This window comes from Ammospiza nelsoni, chromosome 5 (genome assembly GCF_027579445.1).
Source record: "Ammospiza nelsoni isolate bAmmNel1 chromosome 5, bAmmNel1.pri, whole genome shotgun sequence".
NCBI classification, from domain to species: Eukaryota; Metazoa; Chordata; class Aves; order Passeriformes; family Passerellidae; genus Ammospiza; species Ammospiza nelsoni.
Window position 1 is genome coordinate 73,495,764 of NC_080637.1, and position 26,590 is coordinate 73,522,353.

Here is a 26,590-nt window from a genome sequence, read left to right on the forward strand (position 1 = left end):
ACAGCTTGACCCTGATTGGCCAATAAGTCAAAATAATTGACAGCAGAAACCAATGAAACAATCTCCAAACACATTCCAAAGCAGCAAAACACAAGAGAAGCAAGCAGATAATTATTGTTTTCCTTTTTCTCTGAGGCTTTTCAGCTTCCCAGGAGAGAAATCCTGGGTGAAGGGATTTTTCCAGAAAATAGGACAGTGACAAGGGATGGGTGCTGTTCTGCATCCATCAGAATGGTATTTGCATGCAGGCAGCTGTCTGATTTGCTCTGGTGCTGATGTTCTCCCTTTTCTTCTTTACACTTTAGTTAAGTTGTTCAGCCTCTTGAGTGCCTTTGGTTTTTGTCATGCCAGTAACTTAACACTGCTTTTAGCAACTGTATCTTGGCCAGTGAACTTCCTCCCAGACTTGTTAGCTTAATTGCTGTAAGACCTTGGGAGCTTTGGGAGACTTGCTGGCCCTTGGAGCTGTAAAGCAGAGCACTCTCCTGTAGAAGAGGTGGTGCTGTATGCCTGGCTGAGCTGGCTGCACAGGGAGTTCTCCACATGCTTTGGAGGCAAGAAGGGTCAGTGGCTCCTTTTTGCCATCTCAGGAGGACACTGTGGAGCAGAGGAGGTCGCTCAGGATACTGCACAAAAAGGCACAGTAGCTAAAACCATGGGATATTAAATTCTGTAAGGAATGAACCCAAAGAAGATGTGAACCTCTGCAGTGTGTCAGTGTTGCATATCCTGAGTAGGTATTCCCTGGAGCATGTGGATCTGTGAGGACCACAAAGTGTTCCAGCTTTATTTCTCCATTTGTTTTTTTCCCTTTCTGTTCTTTGCCAGACTTTTGACCAGAAGGAGCTGTTGGAGTGCATCCGTAAGCTTGTGGAGCTGGAGCAGGAGTGGGTGCCCTACTCAACCGATGCCAGCCTCTACATCCGTCCTACCCTCATTGGAACTGAGGTGTGCAATATTTTCTTTCCCTTTTTTTTTCCTTTTTGTTTATTTAGGTACAAGGCAAAGCCCTCCATCCACACAGGGCAATACTCGGCAGTCAGTAGGTGACAAGATGAAGTTTGAAGGCAGATTGGTTTTGTGGTTTTACTTGAGAGTCCCCAGCACGAATTTAAGGTTGACCACAGTGCCACTCAGTGGGCACACTGGCTCAGAGCACAGAAAATAAACGGAGTTTCCTCCCACTACTCGAGGTGGGAATGGAGCAGTGCTTGTTAATTGGGGTTGTGCTAAAAGGATAGTTGTACCTGACGTGGTAATATTAAAACCCTAATAATTCAGAGAGAAGATGATGGATCACAGCTTGCTGTGTACATTTTGTAATTTCAAGTCATTTCTGAACAGAGAAGTTTTTGGAAGATTTTACCCTGTAAATTAAGATGTCTCAGAAGAAACACTTTCAACAGAGCTAAGGACTAGTCCCTCTGTCAATTATTCTTGAAAACTAACCTTCAAAGGGGCTCCTTAGCAAATAGCTGTTAATGAGTCCTCTCTGAGTTTCATGTGTGAGTCATTTCTGTAGCGTTGATAAAGAAACAGAGTTTATTTCATTAAATCCTTCAGGGTGCTTTTTTTTCAGCAGTAGCAAGAGAGAAATATACAATGGTAGAGCATAGGACAAGGAAGCTAAAGAATGTAGGTTCCAAACTATATAAACTAAACTACTACAATATCCCTATCTGTAAGTAGTTACCATAAGTGAGCATTTTACATTTCACACAGGTTCTAGGACCCCATTAATTTAATACTTTTAAACTAGTTGCAGATTTTCAGATTAAGGAATCTCCACTCAGTGACTATAAGGTACTGATATTAAAATTTGGGTGTTTACCCCAGGTTTTGTTTTTGGAAATTCTTTTGCTCTGAGCTTTGTTTCAGGACAGCCAACCCTTGTGGCCTTTCCATTAACCCAGGTTGCATGTCCTGCTAGGCTTTTATCAATCAGAAACCCAGGTACCACAATCTTTTGAATGATCACATCAGCAAAAATACCAAGATCTCAGTTAACCCTGTGAGAAGTCTTTCTGAAGCAGCAGGGCAGATAGAAACCAAAGGAGCCCTTTCAGCACCTGGAGAACTTTGGCCAGCACCAGAACTTCTTACCTGCACCTTAATTGATGATGATTTGTAGTGTGAGAACCAATCTCTGAGAGAGGAGGGGCCGAAAAAACTCTGACATTTTTGGTTATTTCCTGGGCTGTTGTGTGAGCTGTTTTTAGTAGGCAAATAATTTTAGCTCTCACTCAGGCATTCAGAGAGCCAGCACTCAGCTCTGGCAATGCCGGCTGGCACTGGACTGTTCCTGTCACTAATGCAGCTGACAGTGGTTTCTCCACTGCTGTTACTGCTGTTGTTGCCACTCCTTCCCCCAGAAGGCTTTGTGAGCTTCTGGTATGATCAATTAATATTATATTCATATATAGTATTATATTCTATTGTATTCCATTCTATTATTTTGTATCATATTGTATTATATTAATATAATTGTATAGCACTTTGTAAAGCTAATCTTTAAGTTCTCAAAAACGTTAAACTATTTGAGAGTTCTAGAATAATATATAGATAAATTGAATGGCTGCAAGTGAATGGTGACAGTATATATAAAATTAGGGTTGGTGTGCTGCTTGGATAAGGGGAAGGTTATAGAAATATTTTGTATTCATTGCAGCACTTTGCAGTGTCCTGGTAAAAGCACTCTCATGCTGCAGTCCCACTGAGAGCAGTGTTTCAGAAGCTGATGGTGCAGCCCCTGATGTTTGAAGGACACCAGTAACTTTGGATTTGTTTGCATTTCTTTATTTTCAGCCTTCCCTTGGAGTGAAGAAGCCATCTAAAGCCCTGCTGTATGTCATTCTGAGCCCTGTGGGCCCTTACTTTGCAAGTGGAACCTTTAATCCAATATCCTTGTGGGCAGATCCAAAGTATGTGAGAGCGTGGAAAGGGGGAACAGGAGACTGCAAGGTGGGAGGGTAAGAAAACATCATCCTGCCTTTTCTACACAGCTCCCAAAGCAGATTTGGTCTTTAGTGAAGTAACTAATCCAGAAAAAACATAGACGTTAAATTTAGTAGTTAAATAAACAACAGACTACAACGAAGAGTTCAAAATTGTACTTTGCTGATATTATGTTTGCAACTCACTTGCATATTTTTGTTTGAATATTACAGCCAGTTGATTTTTTTGCAGCATCTCAAGCAGAAGAAGTGCACCTGGTTGGTGTCCATGTAATACTTTGGCTCTTGCCCTTGCAATTCCTGAAGATGCTAGTTCTCTTAATATCTTTTATTAGAAAAAAGCCCCCTCACCTCTGGTGTTTTTTGTGCTCCAGGAGTTTCATCTAATGTATGTCACCCACCTGACATGAGGTAGATGAATTTTAAAAAACACCAACCAAAAAGCCCAAGAAAAACACCAAAAAAGCCCAAAACCTGGAGGGGAATTGTTGCTCCCTCTCCAGGATGCCAGCTGCTAAATAAAGATAAATAATTTCTGAGGGTTTTCAGTTGCAATAATTACAGTGTCCAGAATATGGAACAAGAGGTATGTTAATACAGTTTGGATGGATATGTTTGAGTTGTTGGTGCTGTTCAGCCCTTCAAAGTTTTTGGGTTGTAGGTACAAACAATCTAATAAAATCCTGTTGGAATATTTCTAGTGAAAATATCCCAGGGCCAAGCAGTGACTGTTGCAGAGCACTTGCTCATGAGGTAGATGCGCACAAAATCTTGTTTAAATTGAGAAGATGCCCAACCAGGTACTCATAACTCTTTGGGTTCTTTTTTCCCCTGAAGGAATTATGGTTCTTCTATTTATGCCCAGCAAGAAGCTGTGGAGTTTGGCTGCCAGCAGGTTTTGTGGCTCTATGGAGAAGATCACCAAATAACTGAAGTTGGAACAATGAATCTGTTTCTCTACTGGATAAATGAAAAGGGAGGTATGGTAACATAAAGTGTGAAAACTTTAACAGAGCAGGTGAATGGGACTGTAATCTACAAAATGATTGTTAGAATGCAGATGATAATCTTTTTAATGAGGATTGTTTAAGTTAGAGGGAATGCCCATTCTGAAAGTTACTGGGTGGCTGTTATTTGTGAGAGAGGAGATCCTGGAACAGCTGTGAGTGCTGCCTGCTGGTAGCAGACCGAACTGCTGGGCTGTCCCCATGCTCAGAAGGACAGAATTCAGCCCTGCACAAGGTCACACATCAGCCTGGGTGCCAGCAGCGTGTTAGGGCTCCAGGAGCTGTTGTTTCAGAAGCAGTGCAGACGTGCTAAAAGGCAGCTCAGGGCTGTGCAACCCTTCAGGCTCTGTAGCTTTGAGTGTGAGTGGCTCTCATCATCACTTGCTGGCCAGTCAGATATTCCTGAACCATCTCCAGAAGTATTGCACCATCCAATCCAAAACTCGTTGAAGAATTTGAAGTTCTGTCCAGTGGTGGCAGCGAGAGAAACACGTCGGTGGGTGTCAGGTATCAATAATGCTCAAAAGGTGCTTTCAAGATGGATCATCATTCTTTAAGCTGTTTTTACCTCTTTCTACCCACAGTCATCTCTGAGCAAGGTACATGCTGATTAAACTATTAAAACTATTAGAACTAACTATTAAAACCAGCCAACTATATGGGCATCTCAAAAGCACCCATTGGGCATGCCAGTATTCGGTGCTTGTGATAGCATGGGTACCTTAGTGAACTGTCAGCTTTCTGCAGAGAACAGGCAGCATTTTGTGGGGAAAGCAGTGTGCATTGGATAATTCAGTGTGGTTGGGATCCTGCTACCTGACTCCTCTTGCTATAGGACATGAAATAAACCGACATGCACGCTGTAACTTCCAAGGTAAAAAGATGGGAAGTTTTTTTTCTGACTCCAAGATTTATAGATTTTCAAAAGTGACAGTGGATTGGAGGATGAAAGTGCCACCTCTCCAACGACGCTGGACAAACCAACAGTCCATCAAATTTCTCCTCCTCCAGAGAAGAATGTAAAAACAATAATTATTTACATAAAAGTGCATGAGAAACTTCTTTACAAGAATGAAAACATCAGAAGGCTTAGAAGAACTTAACAAGGCAACATATTCCTATCTCCAGTTCTGTTACTTGTTCTTCTGCAAAACCTTTACCACATTTCTGAGAAGGGGGATAACAGTCCCTCAGTGCTAAGTGAGTCTGTGAAGCTTTATGAATGAAGTGATAAATATTAGACATGTTCTTGTTGCAGCAGCAGTTGGTTTGTCAGTGTCGATAGATGGCCAAATTGGAGCTTAGCTGGAAAAACATGAGAATAGATTTTGGCTCGTTGTGCCCAGGGAAGGACACTGAAGCAAGGACATAATTAGAATTCAATGTTCTCATTGTACTTGAAGCAGGAATATGCTGGAATGGTGCAGCTGCAGCCCTGTGCTGTTCCAAAGAGCTGCCAGGGCAGGGCTCAATGCTGCCATTGTCAGGTGGCTGTGGCAAACAGTTTGGCATTCCTGCCACCCAGGAGGGCTCAATGCTGGCACACCTGTCCTTTCACAGGACATGGGCATTGTCCCCATGGAGCACTTTGCTGTCTCCCAGGGGGCTGAGTCACTCTTCATGTGTGGGATCTTTGGCTGGGAATCACCCAGTGCCATGACATACTTGCCTGTGGCTTGGCACGGGGATTTGGAACTGCTTGTCACTGTGTTCTGTCACTTCACAAAGGACACTCACTCAGGCTGTGCTTTGGTTTTGTTCTGCAAATGCTGCAGCTGAGAGGGAACAAAAAAAGTGAGGCAGAAACTGCAGATCATCAGCAAAAGAAAATGCCCATCCTTGTGTGCTCTGAGGTGCTGCTGGGAGCTGAGCTGCTCTCCTTGGTTTATAAGCAGAGGCTTATCCCAGTAAAGCCTGGTCTAGAGGACAGCCATGAGGAGTAGGTTTTCTTGCAGCCTTTGTGCCTAAAGGTGACATCTTGTCCTGCATGGCAGGAGGAGCCTGGCAAAATATTTTGTTTGTAACATAAAGGGGGGAGTAGTGGAAAAAAACTGCTCAGTTTTTGGTGAAACAGCATGACTTGCTCCATACTGTTCATGTATTCCCACTGCTGCTCTGAGGATTATAATACAGCCAAAACTGCATCCCTGCTGTTGCAGAAATACCTCATCCATCAAATCCTATTTATGGTTTATATTCACTAAGTGAAAAATGTAGTCACCCCCTTCCACATGCCTCTTCAGAGCATGTAACTGTCCCAGCAGGCTCTTGACATTGAAACTCACTTCCTCTCACAGTGTCTGTTCTTCTGCCTAGAACATAGGCTTGGCTTTAAAAAAGCCTTAAAAAACCTTAAAATTTAAACATATGTCCAACGTGGAGATTGCTAGCTATGAAATCTGTGTGCAGTTTTGAAAAATTCCCTGCCTTCAAAATGATTTGCAAACATTTGGGCTCTGCTTCTATCTTTAATGTTAAGGCACTGGGAATAGTATTTGGGCATTATTTGATGTTTGTGTGCTGCAATTGAAATGGTGATTAAAGGTCCCCACTTCAGAATTACATAAATAAAAAGTAAATATTTTAAAAGATTCTCTGAAACAATCAGGTAAAATTTAAGGCAAGTTTGCTAAGTATTCTGTAGTTGGAACATGAGTTGTGCCACAGGAATGTCTTGTACAATTACAGTGCTAACAAAATCGGGATTGCAGCTTCTGCTCTAGTAGAGAGCCCCAGCAACAGAGTGGAGGGGAGAGCAGCAAATGCATGAGGTGGCAGATAAAGCAAAGGATGAAAAAGTACTTGTGGAAGGCAAATTAACAGACAGATGCAAAGCGGTGATTGCATGAGGGAAGAGTTGAAGAAAAGCCTGAGGGAAGTAAGGACAAAGACCCAGGACAAGCTGGTAGAAGAAATTTGCTGTTAATATCAGTGAAAACGGGGCTTTCTGGGTTGTCCTGGATCCTGAAGTTCACTTGGAATGTATCACTTTGGTAAAATACATGTTTGGATGAATTTCTTAGCTTTGTTACAGCCTGGCTAGTCCTGAAGGCATCCCAGGAGTGCAGTCTTACCTGCTCTGTGTTCATAGGCAAAGCTGCAGTTGTGTAACATGGAAGAGCTCATTTTAAAAACCCCTTTAAACTCTCTAATGGAATTCTCTTGTTAGAGCAAGCCTTTAACAGGTGTACCAGGGCACTGGGCAGGCAGTGCTGCTAGCAGAGCAATAACAGGAGGCAGCTGAAGAGAAACCCTGACATTGCCCCTCAGATGCTTTCCTTCTGCTTTTTGCAGCTATACATCTCAAGCCTATCAAAATAACTCAGAAGGCAAGTGGAGTGTGTGAGCTCACAGTCTGTTTTTTGGGAGATGGACACACTGATGTCATGTGGAGCCTGCTTTGGCATCAGTTCCCAGGGAGGATGAGCTTTGGCATGCCTTGTTGGATGGTGTTACCATCCCTGCCAGAGCAGATGTTCCCTGGCCCCAGGCTGGGAGGCATCACATGCATTCTTACAGAATTCTACAGAGCAGCCTGTTGGGAACATTCTGACACTTTCATGTCCTGTCTGCTCAGTGCTGTTTGGCAGCTGGCTTGACCTGGCACATTTTCAAACTAGCTCAAATCAATTAATATATGTTACTGAGCTTAAACAGATCCTGGGCAAGATCTGTGGCAACATCACCAGACAGAGAAGTGTAATCAGTCTTTGGTGGCAAAGTCCACAGTATCTGAAGTTTTCTGCTAAAGAAAGGTGTGTGTTAGATTGTGACTGGGTCACAAATGCAGAATTTCAGGTTTGCAGTGTTTAGAGTCAGGTGAGTCCTGTGGCTCATGGAAGCTTTTAAAGTCTTTCCCTTGTGATAGTTGTGCCAGAATACGGACCAGGCATGCATCACAAAGAGCAGTGATGGTAGGCAGACTCCAAAAAGGGAATGCTGTCATTCCTGACTGTATGAGGAAGAAGAGATGGCTGATGGAAATAGAAGTCTGGGATAGGTTGTAGAGTGACACTGGGGTAGTGAAACCAGAGCAGAGCATACAGGCTGTTCTAGGGCAGCATTTCTGTACATTCTGGCGTGGCAGGTTACACCTATTACTGGTGTGTGTGTGGATCCTCATAAAAGGAACTTGGAAGCACTGATAGGAGAGTCCAAATGAATGAATCCAGAGGTGGCTGCATTAAACAGTCACACAGTTATATATACAATACACTGGGGAATCAAACCACCTCCAAGGCATTAGGCATGTATATATTAATGTATTTAATGTTTCTTCCCTGCCCAAAAGGTGAGGAATAAACATATTTAATACATTAATATTAAAGGTTATAATAAAAGGTGAATATAAAATGTTCTAAACACTCAACAACAACTTACTGAACTGAGTATCTGTTTGTGTTCTTGCAGAACTCTGAGAAATGTCGCATCTTACAGGGCAGGGATTGTTTTTGGTGGCACAGAATCATGGAATATCCTGAGCTAGAAGGGTCCCACGTGTTTGGTGTAATATCAGTAAACTTGTGTTTGTTTCTTTGATTGTTTTTCAACCAATGCTTTTTTATTTGGCAGAAAATGAGCTGGCCACGCCACCTTTAGATGGCATCATCCTTCCAGGAGTGACAAGGCAGAGCATTTTGGAACTGGCACGCAGCTGGGTGAGTGCTTTGGCAGCAGTGGTTTCAATTGTCAGGTTATAACTTCAGCAGAAGTCAACATTTCTGGTTAAAGTTCAGCTGATTTGGTTATATCATGCAATCATACACCAGTCTGGCTTCCTAGGATCATACAAAGGCCTGGGTTGGAGGGGACCTTAAAGATCATCTCATTCCAGCCCCTGCCATGGCAGGGACACCTTGCACTGTCCCAGGCTGCCCAGAGCCCATCCAGCCTGGCATTGGAAAGGACTTTGAAGGCCATCTATTCCAGCCTCCCTGCAGTGAGCAGGGGCATCGTCTGCTGGCTCAGATTGCTCAGAGCTGTGTCCAGCCTGGCAGAAACCCTGCTTTCAGGGGTTTCATCCCCCTGGATATCCCCTCTTCCCTTCAGCCTGTCAGCCCCTCCACACAGCTTGGTGCTGCTGACAGAACTGGCTGAGCATGCACTCAGTCCTTTAACCTAAGGGAACTCAGGGTGTGCTCATTCAGGGATTCTCAGGAGCATCACCAGAACACCCACACCTGTCACACAGAACAATACCAAGCTTGTTAAGGCAGCTCCATGCAGTATTTAACACTTAGAGCAAGGAAACAAAGAATTACTGTGCATGACCATAGCTGCACTTCAGTCATCAGCTCATTATTTGTGCATTTAGTTCTCATGCTTCCAACCTTGTTTCTGCTAACAAGCATGCAGCCTGCCCAGCCACAGTCTTGCAGTCATCTGTCTGCCTCCTGTTCCTGTTCTGTAGTGCAGCAATCCAAGAGCTTATTTGGACCGGGTCATGTCTTGAAATGCAGCAAACTCTGCCTTGCTGTGTTCAGAGGTTTTATTGCAGCCTGGGTAAGGATGCTGCACAGCCAGAGGTTCATCAAGCTCAGGATCCTGTGTCCTGGATTGGGCTGGGGTTATGCTCAGAGTGAGATAACAGGAGTACCGTGTACATGAAATGAAAATTGCAAAGTCTGACATTCATTTTTTTTCTTGAAACACATCCCTTCAGTTGATTCCTATGCATTCTTCAACCCTTGTAGAAGGTAAAACACTCCCAGTATTAAGACTGCAGTGCAAATGGCTTTACTCATACCTGTAGTACAGTTAATTTTTGTATGTGACAGCTGTGTGCAGGCTACAGTGGAATGTTTCACTAGGGATTAAAAAAATACATCACACAAATTGGCTTGGCAGGTGAAATTAATCAACAGAATGTATCTTGCTTAGGAATTATCTGAGAGTGGGATGCAAATTGATATAATTTAGTGATTTTTGGACAAACTCTAACATGCTAGAGACCATGAGGAGAGAGATCCAGTGTCCCATAACAATTGTTCTTTGTTATTCCCTAATGTGATACTCTGCACCAAACCAGAGGGAAGTGCCACTTAATCATCAGCATTGCATCTGGCAAACCACTGGCACCTTTGTAGGGCATTCTTTTGATGAAAATCCATCTTGTGTGACACTGGCATGACTGAAAATGATCACAAGATCAGAGTCAAAATTTGACTTATTGTCACTAGGCTAAAGTCCTATTGGAAGTGTTTCAGAAAACAAAAACAGTAGTGTTTTTATTTAAGTTTTTCTAATTTTGATGGTTGCTGCTTTTTGTGCAGGGAGAATTCAAAGTGTCTGAGCGATACATCACCATGAGTGACCTGACAGCTGCCTTGGAAAAGAACAGAGTGAAGGAGATGTTTGGTGCTGGAACAGCCTGCATTGTATGTCCCATCTCCAAAATTTTATATAAGGGCAAGGTAAGGAAATGTCTCTTTTTTTTTTTTATCCCTTCTTTCTTCTGAATTTTCTCAGTTATTTGCAAGTGTGGGAGATTTCTCTTGCACAGGTGGAATTCCCCAGGCATTCAGGCTGTAAAGCTGATTTGGTGCTGTTTAGTCTGCACAAAGTTAGTTCAGAGCACTTGGGGCAGTGCAGCTGCATAAAAGGTTGTGCTTTGTCCACTCAACATGATAAGTACAATAAATATCTCTTAGGTGATACTTCCTGAATTAATAAAGTAGAATAAATGTATTGACGTTACCTGGTGCTAACATAATATGAGACATGGAGGTGCTGAGTGAGAAGAACTGTAAATATAAGTGTTGTATTTCTACACAATACACTTTGAAACGAAATGCTGTATATAATGTTACCTCTCCTGCCTGCACAATATTCCCTCCATTTTGGACAGATCTCTTGGAAGGCTTAGGTTGGCCTTTCTTGAACAAGAGCATAACAGTTTAACTCTTTGACATTTCACTGGCTTAGCAACACCCTCCTGTTTAAAAAAACCAACCAAAAACCCAACACAAAACCCCAAACTAACCACCCTTTCCTACTCATAAGGAGGGCTGGCCAGCATGATAAATATTTATTAAAACTTCTGGCAACCATAAGGTATTCACATATATGTAAAGCTATAAAGAATAACATGTAATAACATGTTGCTCTCTTTCTCTCCCCTTCTTCCTCTCCTTTGTTCCATGCCAGCACTTGCACATCCCAACCATGGAGAATGGGCCTGAAGTCACAACCCGTTTCCTGAATAAGCTAACTGATATCCAGGTAAGGTGTTTCCTCTTCTGTAATCAGGTAAAATAATAAAAGGTGAACGTTTGAAAGGAATGGAAAATAATATTTTTGGTAGTGCTGCTAGAGATGGCATTATATAATAGTGTAGATCCTTTGTGTAGTGTGATGATTCTGCCAGTTTTCTTTCCTGGAGAAAGTATGGTAGAGATGAAGCATAGAGATGAAGTATAGTGTGATTTTCCCCTACTCGTCTTGGAAGGTGGGTAAGAGTTGCAAGATATTACTGTTATCAGTGAAATCAAATACTGTTGTTAGAGGTTGCTTTTTAGGGGAAGAAGACAGGATTATGAAGCATCTTAACCACAATCACAAATGAGTACAGGTTAATCAGTGAGGCAGTTAAACACTCACTGGGCACAGCCAGCTCATCACCATTTCCCTTTCTCATTATCTTTCCAATCACGCGATCACTTCTTATTCTTAAAGCAATTCCATCCTCTGTCATGTGCTAAATATCAAAGTCTGTTTGGAATCTGTGCTTTATCTCCATGTCTGGGCATTTCAGAAACCATTTCAGGTGAAGTCAGTGAGCAGCAGGTGACGGTCCTTTTTATTAAAGTTTCCTGGGTTTTTTTTTCCTTATTTAGTGTAGTTTATGATGTGGGGAGTTTGGGGATAGGAGAAGAGCTTGGCAAGTTACAAAGCCCCTTTATGTAAGATCTGATAGGGGTTGCTTGGCAGTATTGACAGGATTTCTTGAAATTGACTCTGATTGTTTCCATTCTACAATTTTGGCTCCAAGTGTTCTTAGATTTGCCACTAAAATTTTTATGTTCCTGCCAGTAATCCTGTGATCTGTGTCTTTCTCCCTTGAGACAGTGAGCAGTGGAAGACAGAAAGATATCCAGCCTTTTTCCTGAGGGTCCCTCTGTGCCCTCTCTGATCACAGAGGTCAGAATGGATCAGGCTGGAAGGGCCCACCAGGGTCATCCCAGAGCACATGGCCCAGGATTGTGTCCAGTTTTGGAATATCCCCAGTGAGAGAGACTCCACACTCTCTCTGGACAATCTGTCCAGTTCTTGGTCACTGCACAATAAAGAAATTCTTCCTCATGTTCAGGTGGAACTTCCTGGGCATCAGTTCCTGTCCATTGCCTCTTGCCTTATTACCTTGGTGTTCCACCACCAGCCAAGGCTCAGGAGGAGGCTGGAAAATGTGGATTGTTGCTGAACATTATCTTTCTGGGACCTTTTCACTTCACTTGCCTGTTGATATGGACTTTTTCACATTTTAGCTGTGCACCCAGTCTGTGTTCATCAGTTACATGCCAGGAGTAAATTTGTTACTCCTGGAAAATGCTGGGCTCTTATGTCTATGCTTAATTTTGGATTCTCTTCCTTCTTTAAAAAAAAAATCAGGAGAGTTAGAACACATAATCATTGAAAACCATTTTTAAAATAATTGATTTTAAAGAGGTTGGTGGTTTCTTCCCCATTAAGAGTCAATCAGTGGTTGCTCGTTGTGTTTCTGCACCTTTCTATCTCTGGAGAGCTGGGCTCATATTCAGAAGGACCCCATGATGTTGCACAGAAAACAATGCTGTGACACAAAAAAGGGACTACATAATAACCTTAAAATGTCAGAGGAGAATCTTCAACCAAGATCTTCTATATTCTCTACCAGGAGGGAAAATAACTGATCTCTTTGCATTATCACTGGATTATTGTCAAATCATTTGGACAACCTGAGGCTGTTATTCCAAAGAATCTTCCAGTTTTGAAGCATAAAGTGGAGTAGAAATCACAGTCAAACACAGCTTTGGTCTGTGTGCTGTTCTGTGGCCTGAACTGGGGCAGTGTATCCATTTCATGTTGAACCATGGGAATTTGTAAAAAAGTGAAAATTCTCAGCACCACCACGTTCTGCATGTGAACCTGTGACCAAAGGTGCAGGCTCCATATCCACTGTTTTCATACCAGTTCCCTTGGGTAGACCGCATGCTGCTTTTATTATTTCCATATTCTCTCCATTGTTGTGTTTCCAAGTGTGGTTTCATGCTGCTCTCCTGCAAGTCTGCCCTGTTCAGTGCGATGTCTGTAGATGTGAGCAGCTGCTCAGTGGAACCAGAGCTGGAGTGACAAATTAGAACCTCATGGGCAGAACTGATTCAATTTCTCATGCCACTTGAGAGAGACAGTGGTGGCACTGCAGTGCACATTTCCCTTCCTGTCACTGAATGGATATCATGGTTACTAAAGCCTGATAAAGACTTCAAATTGAAGAACATACATTATATAAATTAATGGTGTGCTTATGAATGAATTAGTAACAGTACACTCTCCCATAGCTGTTTGAGTTATAAGATTTAGAGATGAGGTTTTTACTGTGGGAATACACTCACTGAAATACCACTCATGTTTCTGTGGGTTTGCACCTATGCTTTGAGAATAAACAAGTTTTTGCTGTGCCCTTTATGACAGGGATTAAGCTGCAACTTGGAAGGGATGGATAGAGAATATGCTATATTGCTTGTGCTACATGATATTAAATACATTTAAACACTGCAGGCAAGACAGCAGAGAAGAGACATTTAATCAAAGCCTCTTTCTTTCTCTGGGCAGTGAAAAACAACCAGGAAAGGACCATGTACGTGTTAATTTTTACAAATTAAAATTTGTTCAAGGAGTGGTGCACAGTGGAAGAGGGACTCGATTGACTAGACTGAGATCACAAAGCCCTTGACAGAATTAAAAATGGAAGCTAAATCTGATTTTATTTGCAGAAAGAAATTATTTTCATTGTGGTATTGCAGCTTCATTCTCCCTTGAATTCTGGGAGCAGGTGCAAACTCTATCAAATGGCAACTCAGACTGGTCCCTGCCACAATTTCTGTATTGGAGCATTGGATGATACTGCTGCCTAAAGATAACAAAATTTATAGATAACTGCAGCTGCAGAAAAGGAGCAGCAGAATTAATAATGAAAAGAAGAAGTAGATGTGATAATTTTGAAGGTCAGTTAGAGCCTTGCCTGGTGGAGTAAGGCTAAAACACAAACCCACTGAACACCTTTCCTTTGTGGATCTAGAAGTGCTTTTCTTCTGGCTCATCCTGACTTGGAGCTTTTGTCTTTTCCCTGCTTTAGTGACCTGTTATCACTTTTCCTGCTGATGCAGAACCGGTACTGGAGGAACTTCCTTTTTTCCACTCTGGAGAAATTAAGTGATCTTTTTGGCCTACATAAAGCCTCTAAAATCAGTTTTCATTTCTTGGTTGAAGGTGTTTTTAAGCTCCCTGAATATAACACTCTAAGGGAAAGGACTCCCATCTGCTGCTGTCCCTCACCTCTGAATTATTTACCTGCTTGAGCCCTGTGTGTGTTTTGGGGTCTCTCTGGAGCATTGTTTACAGGACTTCTGACAGAGCTTTAGAACATGGAACCAGTCTAGCTGTCAGAAGTGCTGCCTTGGGGCTGAATGCTCCCCTGGAAGTGGATGTGGCTGCATGCCATAGGTTGCCTTCATTTCTGCCTGGTGATCCCATTTGTTTGTGTACAGAAAGACAACTTGTTTTATTTTGGATTACAATTCTCCCTAATTGCACTCTGTGGTATTTGTGATGGTTTTATTTTACATTCAATCAGAATGCTGTAATAAAAAGCCACCTTGACAATAAAAAGAAATAAAATGAAATGTGTTTGTTTATTGGAGCTTGAGCAGAGGCATACTTCTGAGTGAATTAGTGAGCAGGCCTCAGGGAGTAACTGCATTAAACTGATGGAAGTGAAGCAGGGCTGTTCTGTGTCATGTGTGCTGAGTATCATCTCTGCTCCTTCCTAAATCAGCTAGTGTAATATGGGTAAAGCAAGCTGTCTCTAGTCTGTGCCCAAATCAGAGGCAGGTAAAGGCATAAAAAATAATGTAAACTACTATAAGAGCAGTGGAAATGAACATTTCTATGGATAGACCTAAAAAGTTGTAATAAACATACACTGATTCTTTTAACTTTTATTCTTAAACTTCATTTTTTGCTTTGTTTCAGTATGGAAGAGAAGAGAGCGACTGGGCAATGGTGGTGCCATGAAGGTGGCAGAGTCCAGAGCCTCCAGACACACCTGACATCTGAACAGTGACAAATTCTGTAGCTGCCAGTGTGTAGCATAGTCCCAGTATCAATTTGCTCCCCAGGATGATTGTTTCCACAATCTGGCAAACGTGAACACAATCGTTTTGATTTCTACTGTAATCCTCTTGGTAGAAGCCTGTCTTCTTGGTAGAGGTGCTAAATGTTAGCAATAGAACTTTCCCAATGGTTTTCTTAGTGCCTCCTTATATACAGTCTGGAAACTTGTAAAATGCTCTTCAACTGCTCTTCAGCTTGGTTTGTTTACTGCCTCCACCAACAGAGGATGTTGCCTGTTAGCTGCCCACAGGGTTCTGTTGGCATTATTCTGCCTTTTGCTCTGTGTTTGGGAAACAAAATTAGCCATACACTCCATCCTTTCTTACTCTGCTGCTATGGGAGATTCCTGAGTTTGCCTAGCCTGTTAGATGCCCTCCTACTCTATCCAATAACTTTGTTCTTTAGCCCAAAATTCTGCAGGATGGTTCCTGTTGGCCTCTTGCCCTTCCCTCTGTGGGGATTTGCAGTGCCTGCTAGGGCAGTGCATTTCTCTCTGAGAGTTGAGTACATCCTCCTAGGCATGATCTAAAAGGCCGTGTCAGGCTTTTAAAAATGAGATAAAAGTTCCCCTTTGGCCTAGCAGAGCTGGGCTCTGCAGACACAGTGTTACCTTACAGGTGAGTGTCCAGAAAAATGAGATTAGACAACTTTGGCTGTGAAAATTGAACCATTCTTCAAATAAGCGAAACCTTTGGATTGAGGAGTTTCTTCCATCACCCACTCACGTAATTTAGATCACAAAAATGTTTTCCTTGTCCCTTTCACATACTTACTGTATCCAGCCTCCATTGCCACATGTACTGCAGAAGGGCCTTCCCATTAAGGAGCAAGCAGTGTTGTCAGCAGAACATGTCTGGGAGGAAAGAGGCTTCATTCAAAACCTGATTTCATTCTAGTTAAGCAGATAATTCATAGACTGCTGCTTTCTCACATGCAGCCTTGATTCTTTGGAAGCAATACAGAGCATGTAGCCACAGTTGGGGAAGTAACTTCTGCAAATGTTCACCAACGACCATCCTGTAATATTTATTAGCTCTCTCCTTCTGCACACAGCTTTGTTGAACAGCTTTAAGATACCTCTTGCCAAAAAGGATAACCATATTCTCTATCAATGTTCCAAAGTGCTACTTCAGTATAAAACTGGTGGAACTTTATTGACACTTTATTGGAGTCCTATAAGAAGTAGAAGTGAAACATTTCTTGTTCTAGTTTGCAGTAGAGATGCACCAGTATTAAGGGAAACATTTAGCACTTTAATTTTTTTAAGACCAACAGTATCTCTCTCATTTGTAGTTACTGGCATTTGTTAACATAGTTAAAAAGTAAAATATAATTTCTAGTGGACCATCCATGCCTTATGCAGCTGTTAAAGAGCAGCCTTATGGCTTCCTGTTCATTTTTGGTCACATTCTGAAGACCCCTCCTTAGCCATCACTTTCTTCTGCTCCCTCAGATGATTTTTCCTGTCTTTGATTGCAGCCCAATCTGATCTTTTAATGAAGAACAGTTGAAGGTTCTCTCTGACAATGTAACTGTTGGTAAAAATTGATGGATAATTTTTTCTTTAGTCTAAAACTGCAAGCACAAAATGTTGTTTCACTCATAGTAGCCATAGTGTTGTGACGTTTGAATTTGTATCCCGTGCTGGTCTTTGTTCAGTATCTTACTATGTGTTATAAGCTGCTGGTAGTCTTTCCTTTTATTTAACTAGAAGTCTTTGCTTTTATTTAATTAGATGGCTGGAATATAAACATGGGGAATATGTCAAGGTGCAACATGGGGTAGAGAGTTTTATCCAATGAGATCAGTATTGAAATTAAAGTGTGCCTTTGACCAGAGTGTGGAGTGGAGCTCTCTGAAGATTCTGTAATGAGCAGCCATTTGTGGCTTACTGGTAGTGAACAATCTATTCCTTCCCTTAAGTTCATCTTTGATTTATCAGCAAATGGAAAAGTGAAAATTCCTAAGTTCAGATGCATGGCAAAGTGGTTGTGCAATACCTGAACATCTCAGCTTTGACAGAGCTGATAAATGATACCACATATCAGAAATCCCCATGAAGGCCTCAGTATACCAGCAGCAATCTATTCACTAGGCAGAATGAATAAGGACCAGTTAGAAAAATTACTTTACTGAAATGTAAACCTGAAAGTTGTTAAATTGGTTAAGTTGTTAAATTGGTTGCAAGTTATTTAACATGAACCAGGTGGTTTCATTTGTTGTGTTTTGCACTGTTTGCTGCACTGACCAGACAGACACCTCTGTTTTTTCTGCTAATGGAGACTCAAAATGAGGAGATTTGGTAGTGGAATGACCCACAGAAATGAGTGGCCGTTTCTCCCAGGGAAGAATGAAAACGTGGAGTGGGTGTGTGTTGTTGTCTTTAACATCTTGGTTTATTGCCTTGCTCTGTGTTAGCTCAAGGCCATGCTTGTTTCCAAGTGGAATCCAGGGGAATAGGTTTTAGATTTTAAACTTTGAAACCTAAATAAGAGAGCTGACAGATCAGTATAGTACAGGAAATTCTTCTGATGTTGCCTGCTGTCCTACTCTGAATTGTGGCAGTGCATTTTATCCCATTAATCAAAGGAAAGAAATAACATGTGTAAATAACAATCAGTATTTGGTATTGCATTCTCCTTGTTTTTACTTGTAAAATTTAGGAGGGAGCTGTGGTATTCCCTGAGCTAGTAACAGATTGTAAAAGAACATCTGCACATCTTTTCTCCATGTGCCCTATTTGTTTAATTGCAACAGATTTACATAGAAAGAGTATGGTACATCATAACTAGGCAATTATCCATTCTTCATCACTTAGTTATGGTTCTGGTAATTGATCATTTAAGACATAAGATAGTCTAACATTAGGAAAATTTGAAACTGTTAAAAAAAAAATCAACAAATTAATATTGTTGTGGGATATTTGCATAATTGGCTGTGATTATTTAATGTTTAATTGGGTTGATCAAATGAGATTCGGCCTTTCACATGCTTATGTTTTACAAACACTGTACTTTAAAATGATAATACTGAAATCTAATTTTCATATGTTCTTTCTTCTCTGCATTATTTTGATTATTATTTTCAGTATTGAGCATGTCCTTAATCTTAAGTTTGGTTAGCATGGTTCATGACTAAGAAAAAAGTCCTTCAAATAACAGCATTTTCATGAAACTGGCATTTCATGCAAGTTGTTCTGGTGCCAAGAATTATGGCTTCAGCAACTGGCATTATTTAACCAGACTGTTAACTGCAGTGAGGGCAAATTCCTTGAGAATGGCAGGGACAGAGCCAGGTGAGGATGCTGATAAAGGTTCCTGGGGTAGATAGCCTGGTCAGTCCAGAGCAGGGCAAAGCAAACAGAATTTTTTCTGGGCTATAGAAGGAAAGAGTGGTAAGACAAAAGCAAGGTAGTGAGATCTCTCTGCCCAGCCATTGTTTACACCTGTTCAACTGTCTCAAGCCAAAATCAGTTATCAGCCACTCCTCCTCTTTGTACATAACCTCTTGTTGGGTTTGCCCAATTCAACACAGAGATATCACAGATCCTTTCCTGTGTATTAGTTTTATTATTTATCCTCAGGCATGAGGAATGGTAATTTGGAAAAATATGATACTTGAAAGTCATTTGGAGTGCAAGTTATTTGAAATGTCTGTCTTCCAAGAGGTAGACAGAAAAACAGCTGGGACTGATCTCAGAGCTGCTTAATTAGAGGAGGAGCCCTCTTGAATTCAGGGGGAGGTAGAGGAGCTCAGAAGCTTTTCTCAGGTGGTCCTGTCTTGCAGAAACAGATTTGCTCAATCAAAGTGATTGAGGTATGAACATGGAGTCTTTTAAACTTTGCACCTTTTATAAAAATTTTGTTTTTTCATTTTAGAGTTCTGATGCAGTGTTTGCTGAACTGTTGTCTTACACTATCACATTGCAGTAGCTTAAACATACTTATTCTTTATGTAATCACCTTCTTTGTGTATGCCAAACCCCCCGGTCACTGTGACTTGGTCACCACTAGAATTGTGATCATTTTGGGTGACATAAGTGCACCCTGCTTGTGCTAAACTGAGTACTGAGTGCTGGCAGCAAAGACCAGAGCAGTGAGTGGAAAATCTGCTGTGTCAGGAAGAGGAGCAAGAGTGAAAATGAAAATACCCCTCAGGCCAGTGAGGCAGGAGGGCAGCAGCACATCACATCCACTCTTGGTGAGTCCACTGAGGGACACCACAGGTCTAGCAGGATCAGAGACTGATGTTGGGATTTAAGTTGGTATTAATGCTCTTCACCTGCTCAAACACCTCCATCTGTGCCTACATTTTCAGCTTGGGCCCCTGTATCTTCACTGAAAGCTGCAGCACTTTTATATCTTGTAAAACAGTGGAATATTTGGTCAAACAGCTGATGCTCCAAACCATCTAACAGGTCACTGGTGGATTCTCTTCCCATCATTTGTGTTAAGCCCAGTGGTGGACTGGAGCTGCAAGCAGGAGACAAACACACCATTAACACCATTTCCTAGTCCAGAAAGTTCACAAAGGGTGGATCTGTTCCCTTTGTCTCCTGGACTCACCTTGGCCACTGGGTGACAAAATGCAGGAAGTTCTTTGCCGTAATGAGGACAAGTTACAGTTTCATCTGAAGCTGTTTACAGACAATTTCTGTTGGAAAGCCAGAAGTCCCAACCTACTTGAGCTTTGAGGCTTTTAGGAGGGTGCAGAAGTGGTTACTGAAATTGTAGTGGGAAATTAGCAGCCTAGGGAGGGAGAAGTAAACACCTCTGAAGGGTCTCTGTTTTCTCACATGCTGAAAGTTAACTGGGTATTTTACAAGAATCTGAAGCATATAAAAGCAGTAAAGGACAGATGTGTGAAAAAGTACTGGATAAACTAAAGGAAACTCTACCTCATTCTTCTCTAAAGGTTTTTAGAAGCACAATTAAGAGCTCCTAATGGCATTGTTATGTAGTGACCATCTGGCATGAAAGAAGCACTATATTCGTGTGTCTGTACATCCTGTAAGAACTGTATTTTGCTGGCAGTAGAAACAGTCTATACTATTTGCAGTTTTCCTTCATCAGATCTGTATTCAAATGTTCTGTATTCAAATTCAATGTTTCTGTCTCCAATAAAGGAATTTAATTGGCATCTGTTTGTGGCACCTTATGAAATCATGGGTGTTGAGTGCAGCTAACTAAGTGTAATTATCCCAGAGATGGGAGCTGCTATGAAATAAATTCTTGAAGGTTGGACTAAAAGAAAAAATAAAATGTGGATGAAGTGTGGCATGTAAGGACAGCAAAGCAAGGCTGCAGTGGCAGACACGCACCTACCCTGCCAAGCCTGCAGGCTGAGCCAGTTCTCTCACTTACAGTAAAATGCTGGACAAATTAAGCAACAGAAGTGCCTACCTGCTAACCATGAAGGAGTTTTTAATATGCCAGGACTGTATAGCAGTGATTGAATGCAGCTCCCATTCTCAGGGTTTGGGGGTGATGAAGTCAAGGGAGAGAATGCCAGAAAACAGCTTTATACTTGGAGCACTTGCTTCACAGGGCATTTTTCAACAGTCATTACTCCCAAATATTTTAACCAGTGGGGAGCCTTTTGAAGATGGAAAGTACTGAAAGTGTGTGTCATTAAAACCTTGATATTTGCCATGTGTGGTGGCTATATTTACAAAAAAACTTTATGTATTCCCCCTTTCCAGAGAAGGGAATACTGTGATTAAAGGTAGTACTGATCCATGCTGTGGTAAATTAGGCATCAGGGTACATTTTCCACCTGGATTGGTTCTCAGTGATTCCAGAGAAAGCTGACACAAGACACTTTAAGGAAGCTGTAGATAGGTAAGTATGACTAATAACTGAGAGTTATTAATTAGTGCTGGGAGAATGAACCTAATATGTCAGAATAGAATCTGACTTTTTTCCTGTGTAGTAGTAAGTTGAGGACTGATATACAAGGTGCTGAGTGGGCTTCAGGGACCTTTTTTGAAAGACTTTTTGTTTTTCCTCCCATTTGAAACATCTCAGCAGCTGGCAGTAGCTCTGTCCAGTAAAGCACTTGCAGTATCACCACCAGCACTGGGTTGTTGGGGCCGCAGAGTAACAATTCTGAGGGCTTTGATCCAGGATACAAACTTGTAAAGTTGATGTGACCAGAAAAAACCAAAACCATAAAATCTTACAGTGAGAGGGCAATGCAGAAAGCAAATAACCTGCACAATACTACATAAGTAATATAATATTTTAAGTTGTCTTGTGCAGGGATAGAATGTAAGAAAATAAAGATGGTGCAGAAGGTGGTCTCGCACCTGAGGAGCTGCAGCTGCACTAATCACCAAGATTAGGAACACGCCTGCCCTTAACAGGCCACAGCTGTGCCCAATAAGAAGATTAGTGCTACAAAAGAGTGGGAGAGCTGGGCGAGGAGAGAGTTCGAATTTGTTGTGCTGTGAGGAGCTGCATATGAGAAATCACTGAGAAGGTATGGGAGCTTTGCAATAAGATGACAACATTGTCTGAGTTAACTTGTGTGAATAAGGCATGTTTGGATATTCCCAGCATAGAAGACACAGCCTTTCAAAGACAAAGCTGATTAAATACTGATTGGCTGTGTGGGATCTGTGAAGTGGCACTGTGAGAATGCCCAGAACATACCACCCATCCTCAGAAGACAGCAAATGTTCATTCAGGGTCTGCCCACAGGCAATGTAGGCAAAGCCCTGATCTGGATATGCAGCTGGAGCTGTGGCAGGGTCTGGAGCTGTGTGCTCTGCAGGGTTGTTATGTGTGAGGGAGTTGATTTTATATCTGCCCTTTATAGGTGTGCAAATTGAATACCTGCAGGGAGGCTGCCACTGCCAGAAACTCCATCCCTTGCAAAACAGCCAGGCCAGTTCTGACACTCATTGTGACAGGGCTGGAATTCATCCACTGTGTCACACCAGTCCTGTGGGGGTACCAGTTGTGGGTTTCTCTGGGTCTGGATTGAAGGCACCTGAGACAGTAGTTCATGTTCACACTCAGGTGTTTATTATTTCTTATCAGTAAAACAGTCTCACTACTGTGAGTTCTGCAGCTTTTCATTAGAAGGCACAGAATGGCCAACAATCTCTTGGTACGAGGTCTTTTGAACTATCCAGTTAAGAACTGACATCTGGATTATTTCCCCTTTTAATCCAATAACTGATTGGATTAAAATGATCCCACTGATCCCAAAAATCCTGCAATGTGGACTTTTCTGCCCAATCACAAAATGCCACCCAAACCCATGGAGAAGGAGAAAGAAGCAGTGTGAAGAAGAAACCCAGGACAACACCCTGTTCCCTCTATCTTGCTTCCATCCACAACATAATAAAAACCCCAAACCCTCAATTTCTCTCCAAGTGACACACCTACACTGCTCTCTATAATCTATTTCACGCTTTTGTGGATTCCAGTCTGTCTTGAAGTCTGGAAAAAACTTTCTCCATGGATGAGGGTCAGAGTCAGTGCTGCCCTGGGTTCAGGGCACCCCAGAGCAGACAGAGAAGTGTTCCCAGTGCCCTGGGTTTGCATACAGTCTTAAAACAGACGGGGGCTCAGCTGCTCTTTAGTGATACTTGCACAGCTCATCACCCAGCAGAGCCAGTGGAACACCAATTCCAGCAGAGACTGAACTGGTGTTGGCTCAGAAGCTCACCTGAGGTGATTTCTGTGCTCTGAGGGTGATGAAGGGAACAGCTCCCCTCCTCCCCAGCTGGCCTGTCCCTGCTGTCCCTTCAGGGTGCTGCAGATCCCTGCCTGGCCACAGGAAGCAGAAAGGACATGCCCAGGTGCCCAGCACAGGGAGAGCAGGGCTGCTCTCCTCCCCACAGCAGCATTTGTCTGAAGGACCTGCAGCCAGTCAGAAATCAGCCCCTATGACACATCAGGATTTATATCCCAGGTGCCAGACACTTTTATTATGGCTCTTAAACTTTAATGCACCAGACCTTGCTTAAGTCATTGCTGAATTCTGGGTTAATTTTTTTTTTTTTAACCTTCCTTTAGCTCATACAAACCTTGTGAGTGAAGTCTGTAACATTTGCTTTACTGTGAAGTCCCAGGTTGGATAAGAAAGGACCTTTTGAAGGTTTTGTGTCATGAGGGCATGTCTGAAAACTGACTAGAGCAGACAGTGAAAAATATGCCCATCTGTTTAGGAAACCTTAGTGCTTTAACATTTGCAGAAAAATGTCACAGATCAGCCTCCTGTCCTAGGATTTGTTGCCTCTAGGGATGGGGTTCTGACCATCCTGTTGTTCTGGATCCTCCTAAGAATCACATTGCTTTAAATGCTTAAAACCTTCATACCATCCCCACCCTCCACGGCAGAATCTATCCTTGTATCATACAAAGGACAGAAAATCTGGGAAGTTTGTCAGGTGTTCGTATTCCTGTCTTAGAAGTGCATTCCCAAATGTACCAATCTGTAAGCACAACTCATAGCACAGGTACCCTTTGCTACTCCCTCCTTTTGCAGGTAGAATATTTTTAAGGGTAAGGTTAGAAAGGTTTTAAGGTTAGAAATCCTCTCTAATCCCATTTCCATGCACGGGAGGAGTGGGTCAGTCCCTCAGCAGTGGGGACAGATCCCACCTGTGCTCAGTTTGTTGTGGTCAGAATTTTACTTTGTTTACTTTGCTGTCAGGTGGCTGCAATCACCTCACAGTTCCCCTTGCAAAGCCATTATTTTGCTGGTGGAAAGGTGCTTGGAGGGACACCCTGCCCTGCTGAGAGAAATGACATTTCCCTGGGCTCTCTTTGGTGTCTCCATCATCCATTGGTGTCTCTGTCCTGGCTGGGAGGTGCGGGTGGCTGCTCTCAGGTGAGTCTCTAATCCAAATCTGAGTCTCTAATCAAAAACCCTTCAGATTTCTCAGGGGCCTCTCAGACTGCTGGCTTTGTAGGCTCTGTGTGTGCTGAGGTGGGAAGCAAAGTGAGCTGTGTTGTGTGTGTTTTCCTCAGGACCAAAGAAACACAGTTTTGGGGATGTGGGCTTTACTTGTATTGCACACTGGAAGAATTCTGTCTGAGGAACCTTTTGGTCCCATCACATTGCTGAAATGAGGCTTCTTTTTAAAAAAGAAGTTGAAGACACTATTACCTAGCTTGGCTGCCTGTATTTTTGATGTCATGGAAGGAATCCAGTGAGACCCCAAATGCTGCATTTTTTCCCTTCTGCAGTCTGACTTCCTAAAGAGGCACAATTTGTATATTTAATTTTGTGACTTCAGGGAATCCAGATTGCAATCTGCCAGCCTGGGCAGAGGCTTATTTAACAATATGTGCATGAAAGCCTTGTAACTGAGACTGGTATTGTGCATATGGGCCATCAGCAATCAGCACAGTTTTAGGTCAGATGGCTGCCTGGTTTGGAGAGGTAATTGCTGTTGAGTTCCTACCTTGCAATTTCTTACATCTCCTGGGGTGAATCTTAGAGCTTGATGGTTCCTCTTTGGCTCTCAGGGTCCCTTGGGACATTCCCTTATGGTATATCTGAGTGGCACAAAGGAAGAGTCCTTATTCCACATTTCCTTCATATTTCAACAGCAACAAAACATCAACATCTGTGTTATTTACCCATTTTTGCACGCCTGTAATATTGACAAGCTTTTTAGTACTAACACAAGCCAGGAGTTAAGAGAGGTGTCAATAAATGAAAGTTTCAGCCTGAAAAAAGGGAAAGTTTCCCCAGTTTTGCAGGATAAGATCATATTAAAAATCCAACCTTATTTTCTGAACATGTGCATGTCCCTGCCAAGCCTCACAGCCTCTTTATGGCAACTTTTTCCTGGAAAGAGAAAGTAGCATGAACAAGGCTTTATTATCTGTTACTGCAATTTAAGCAGCATGAAGGAGAGCCAGTGTTTGACTCAATGAAACTCTCATCAAATTAGATTTGAAGTTCAGGGAAAAATTAATCTGCTGTAGAGTTGTTTAACCTGGATTTTTCTCTGAGAAAACAGATATCATCAGGAAAAATAATTTTGTGTTTGTGTAGAGCTGGTAGCCAGAAAGTGTTATGGTTTTCATTAAAAAAAAAAAAGTAATTCAGGGAAAAAATACTATTATGACCCCCAGATAATCAGTAATCAACCAAGAATATTGTAACAGTTACTACTTCATTCAGTCATCAGATGATAAGTTTGAGATCTTTCATGGGAAAACTGAAAATCAAACTGCAATTACAGTAAATTGCAAAAACTAGGATGGCTTGTAATGATTTATTTTTAAAAGACACTGCTTCTCTTGGTGTGCATAATGCACACTTCTCTGCAACCCATAATGTAAGTTTATCAGAGAAGTGATTTTCTTTAGGGAAAAATGACAAGCAATCTGGAAAGGAAAGGAAGATCAGCAGTTATCCCTGCTCAGCTCCTTCCTGTGCCTTGGAGCAGGACAGGTGACCTGTGGGGGTACCAGTTGTTGGTTTTTCTGGGTCTGGATTGAAGGCACCTGAGACAGTAGTTCATTTTCACACTCAGGTGTTTATTATTTCTTATCAGTAAAACAGTCTCACTGCTGTGAGTTCAGCAGCTTTTCATTAGAAGGCACAGAATGGCCAACAATCTCTTGTTACAAGGTCTTTTCAGACTAAACTATCCAGTTAAGAACTGACACCTGGATTATTTTCCACTTTAGCCCAATAACTGATCCCAAAGATCTGCAATGGGGACTTCTCTGCCCAGTTACAAAATGCCACCCAAACCCATGGAGAAGAAGGAGGAAGAAGCAGCACGAAGAAGAAACCCAGGATGACACCCTGTGCCCTCCATCTTGCTTCCATCCTCTACATACTAAAAATCCCAAAACCTCAATTTCTCACCCAGTGACACACCTACACTGCTCCCTATAATCTATTTCACACTTTTGTGGGTTCCAGTCTATCTTGAAGTCTGGGGAACTTTCTCCATGGATGAGGGTCAGAGTCAGTGCTGCCCTGGGTTCAGGGCACCCCAGAGCACACACAGGAATATTCCCAGTGCCCTGGGGTTTCCACAGTGACCCTCCTAGCTGCTGTTTCCAGCTGTAAAAGGGGGTAACAGCTCCCTGGAGACAGAGGTGGATGCATGGCAGACTGGGTGATCCATGAGCAGGGGAGGGCCAGATGGACTTGAATTCAGATTCCACCATGGCTGCCTTCTCCACACTAATTTATAATAGTAGGCTTATTTTTCAATTAAACCTTGTGATCACATCTCTGCCAAGTTCAGTGTTGCCTCCAGTTTCAGTAAAACTT

The 26,590-nt window shown here is 42.2% G+C and overlaps 1 protein-coding gene across 3 annotated transcripts in view; it reads left to right on the top strand.

The window, feature by feature from the left end:
- BCAT1 (branched chain amino acid transaminase 1) overlaps positions 1-20,470 on the top strand; it is a 54,376-nt gene extending 33,906 nt beyond the window's left edge. For all 3 annotated transcript variants that reach the window (XM_059471858.1, XM_059471857.1, XM_059471859.1), the window contains 7 exons: positions 829-948; positions 2,806-2,969; positions 3,792-3,934; positions 8,534-8,619; positions 10,234-10,374; positions 11,108-11,182; positions 15,191-20,470. In XM_059471858.1, the coding sequence (XP_059327841.1) occupies positions 829-948; positions 2,806-2,969; positions 3,792-3,934; positions 8,534-8,619; positions 10,234-10,374; positions 11,108-11,182; positions 15,191-15,232 (771 nt within the window). In that variant the 3' untranslated portion in view covers positions 15,233-20,470. The remainder of the gene's footprint in view (positions 1-828; positions 949-2,805; positions 2,970-3,791; positions 3,935-8,533; positions 8,620-10,233; positions 10,375-11,107; positions 11,183-15,190) is intronic.
- Positions 20,471-26,590: the final 6,120 nt, after the last annotated feature.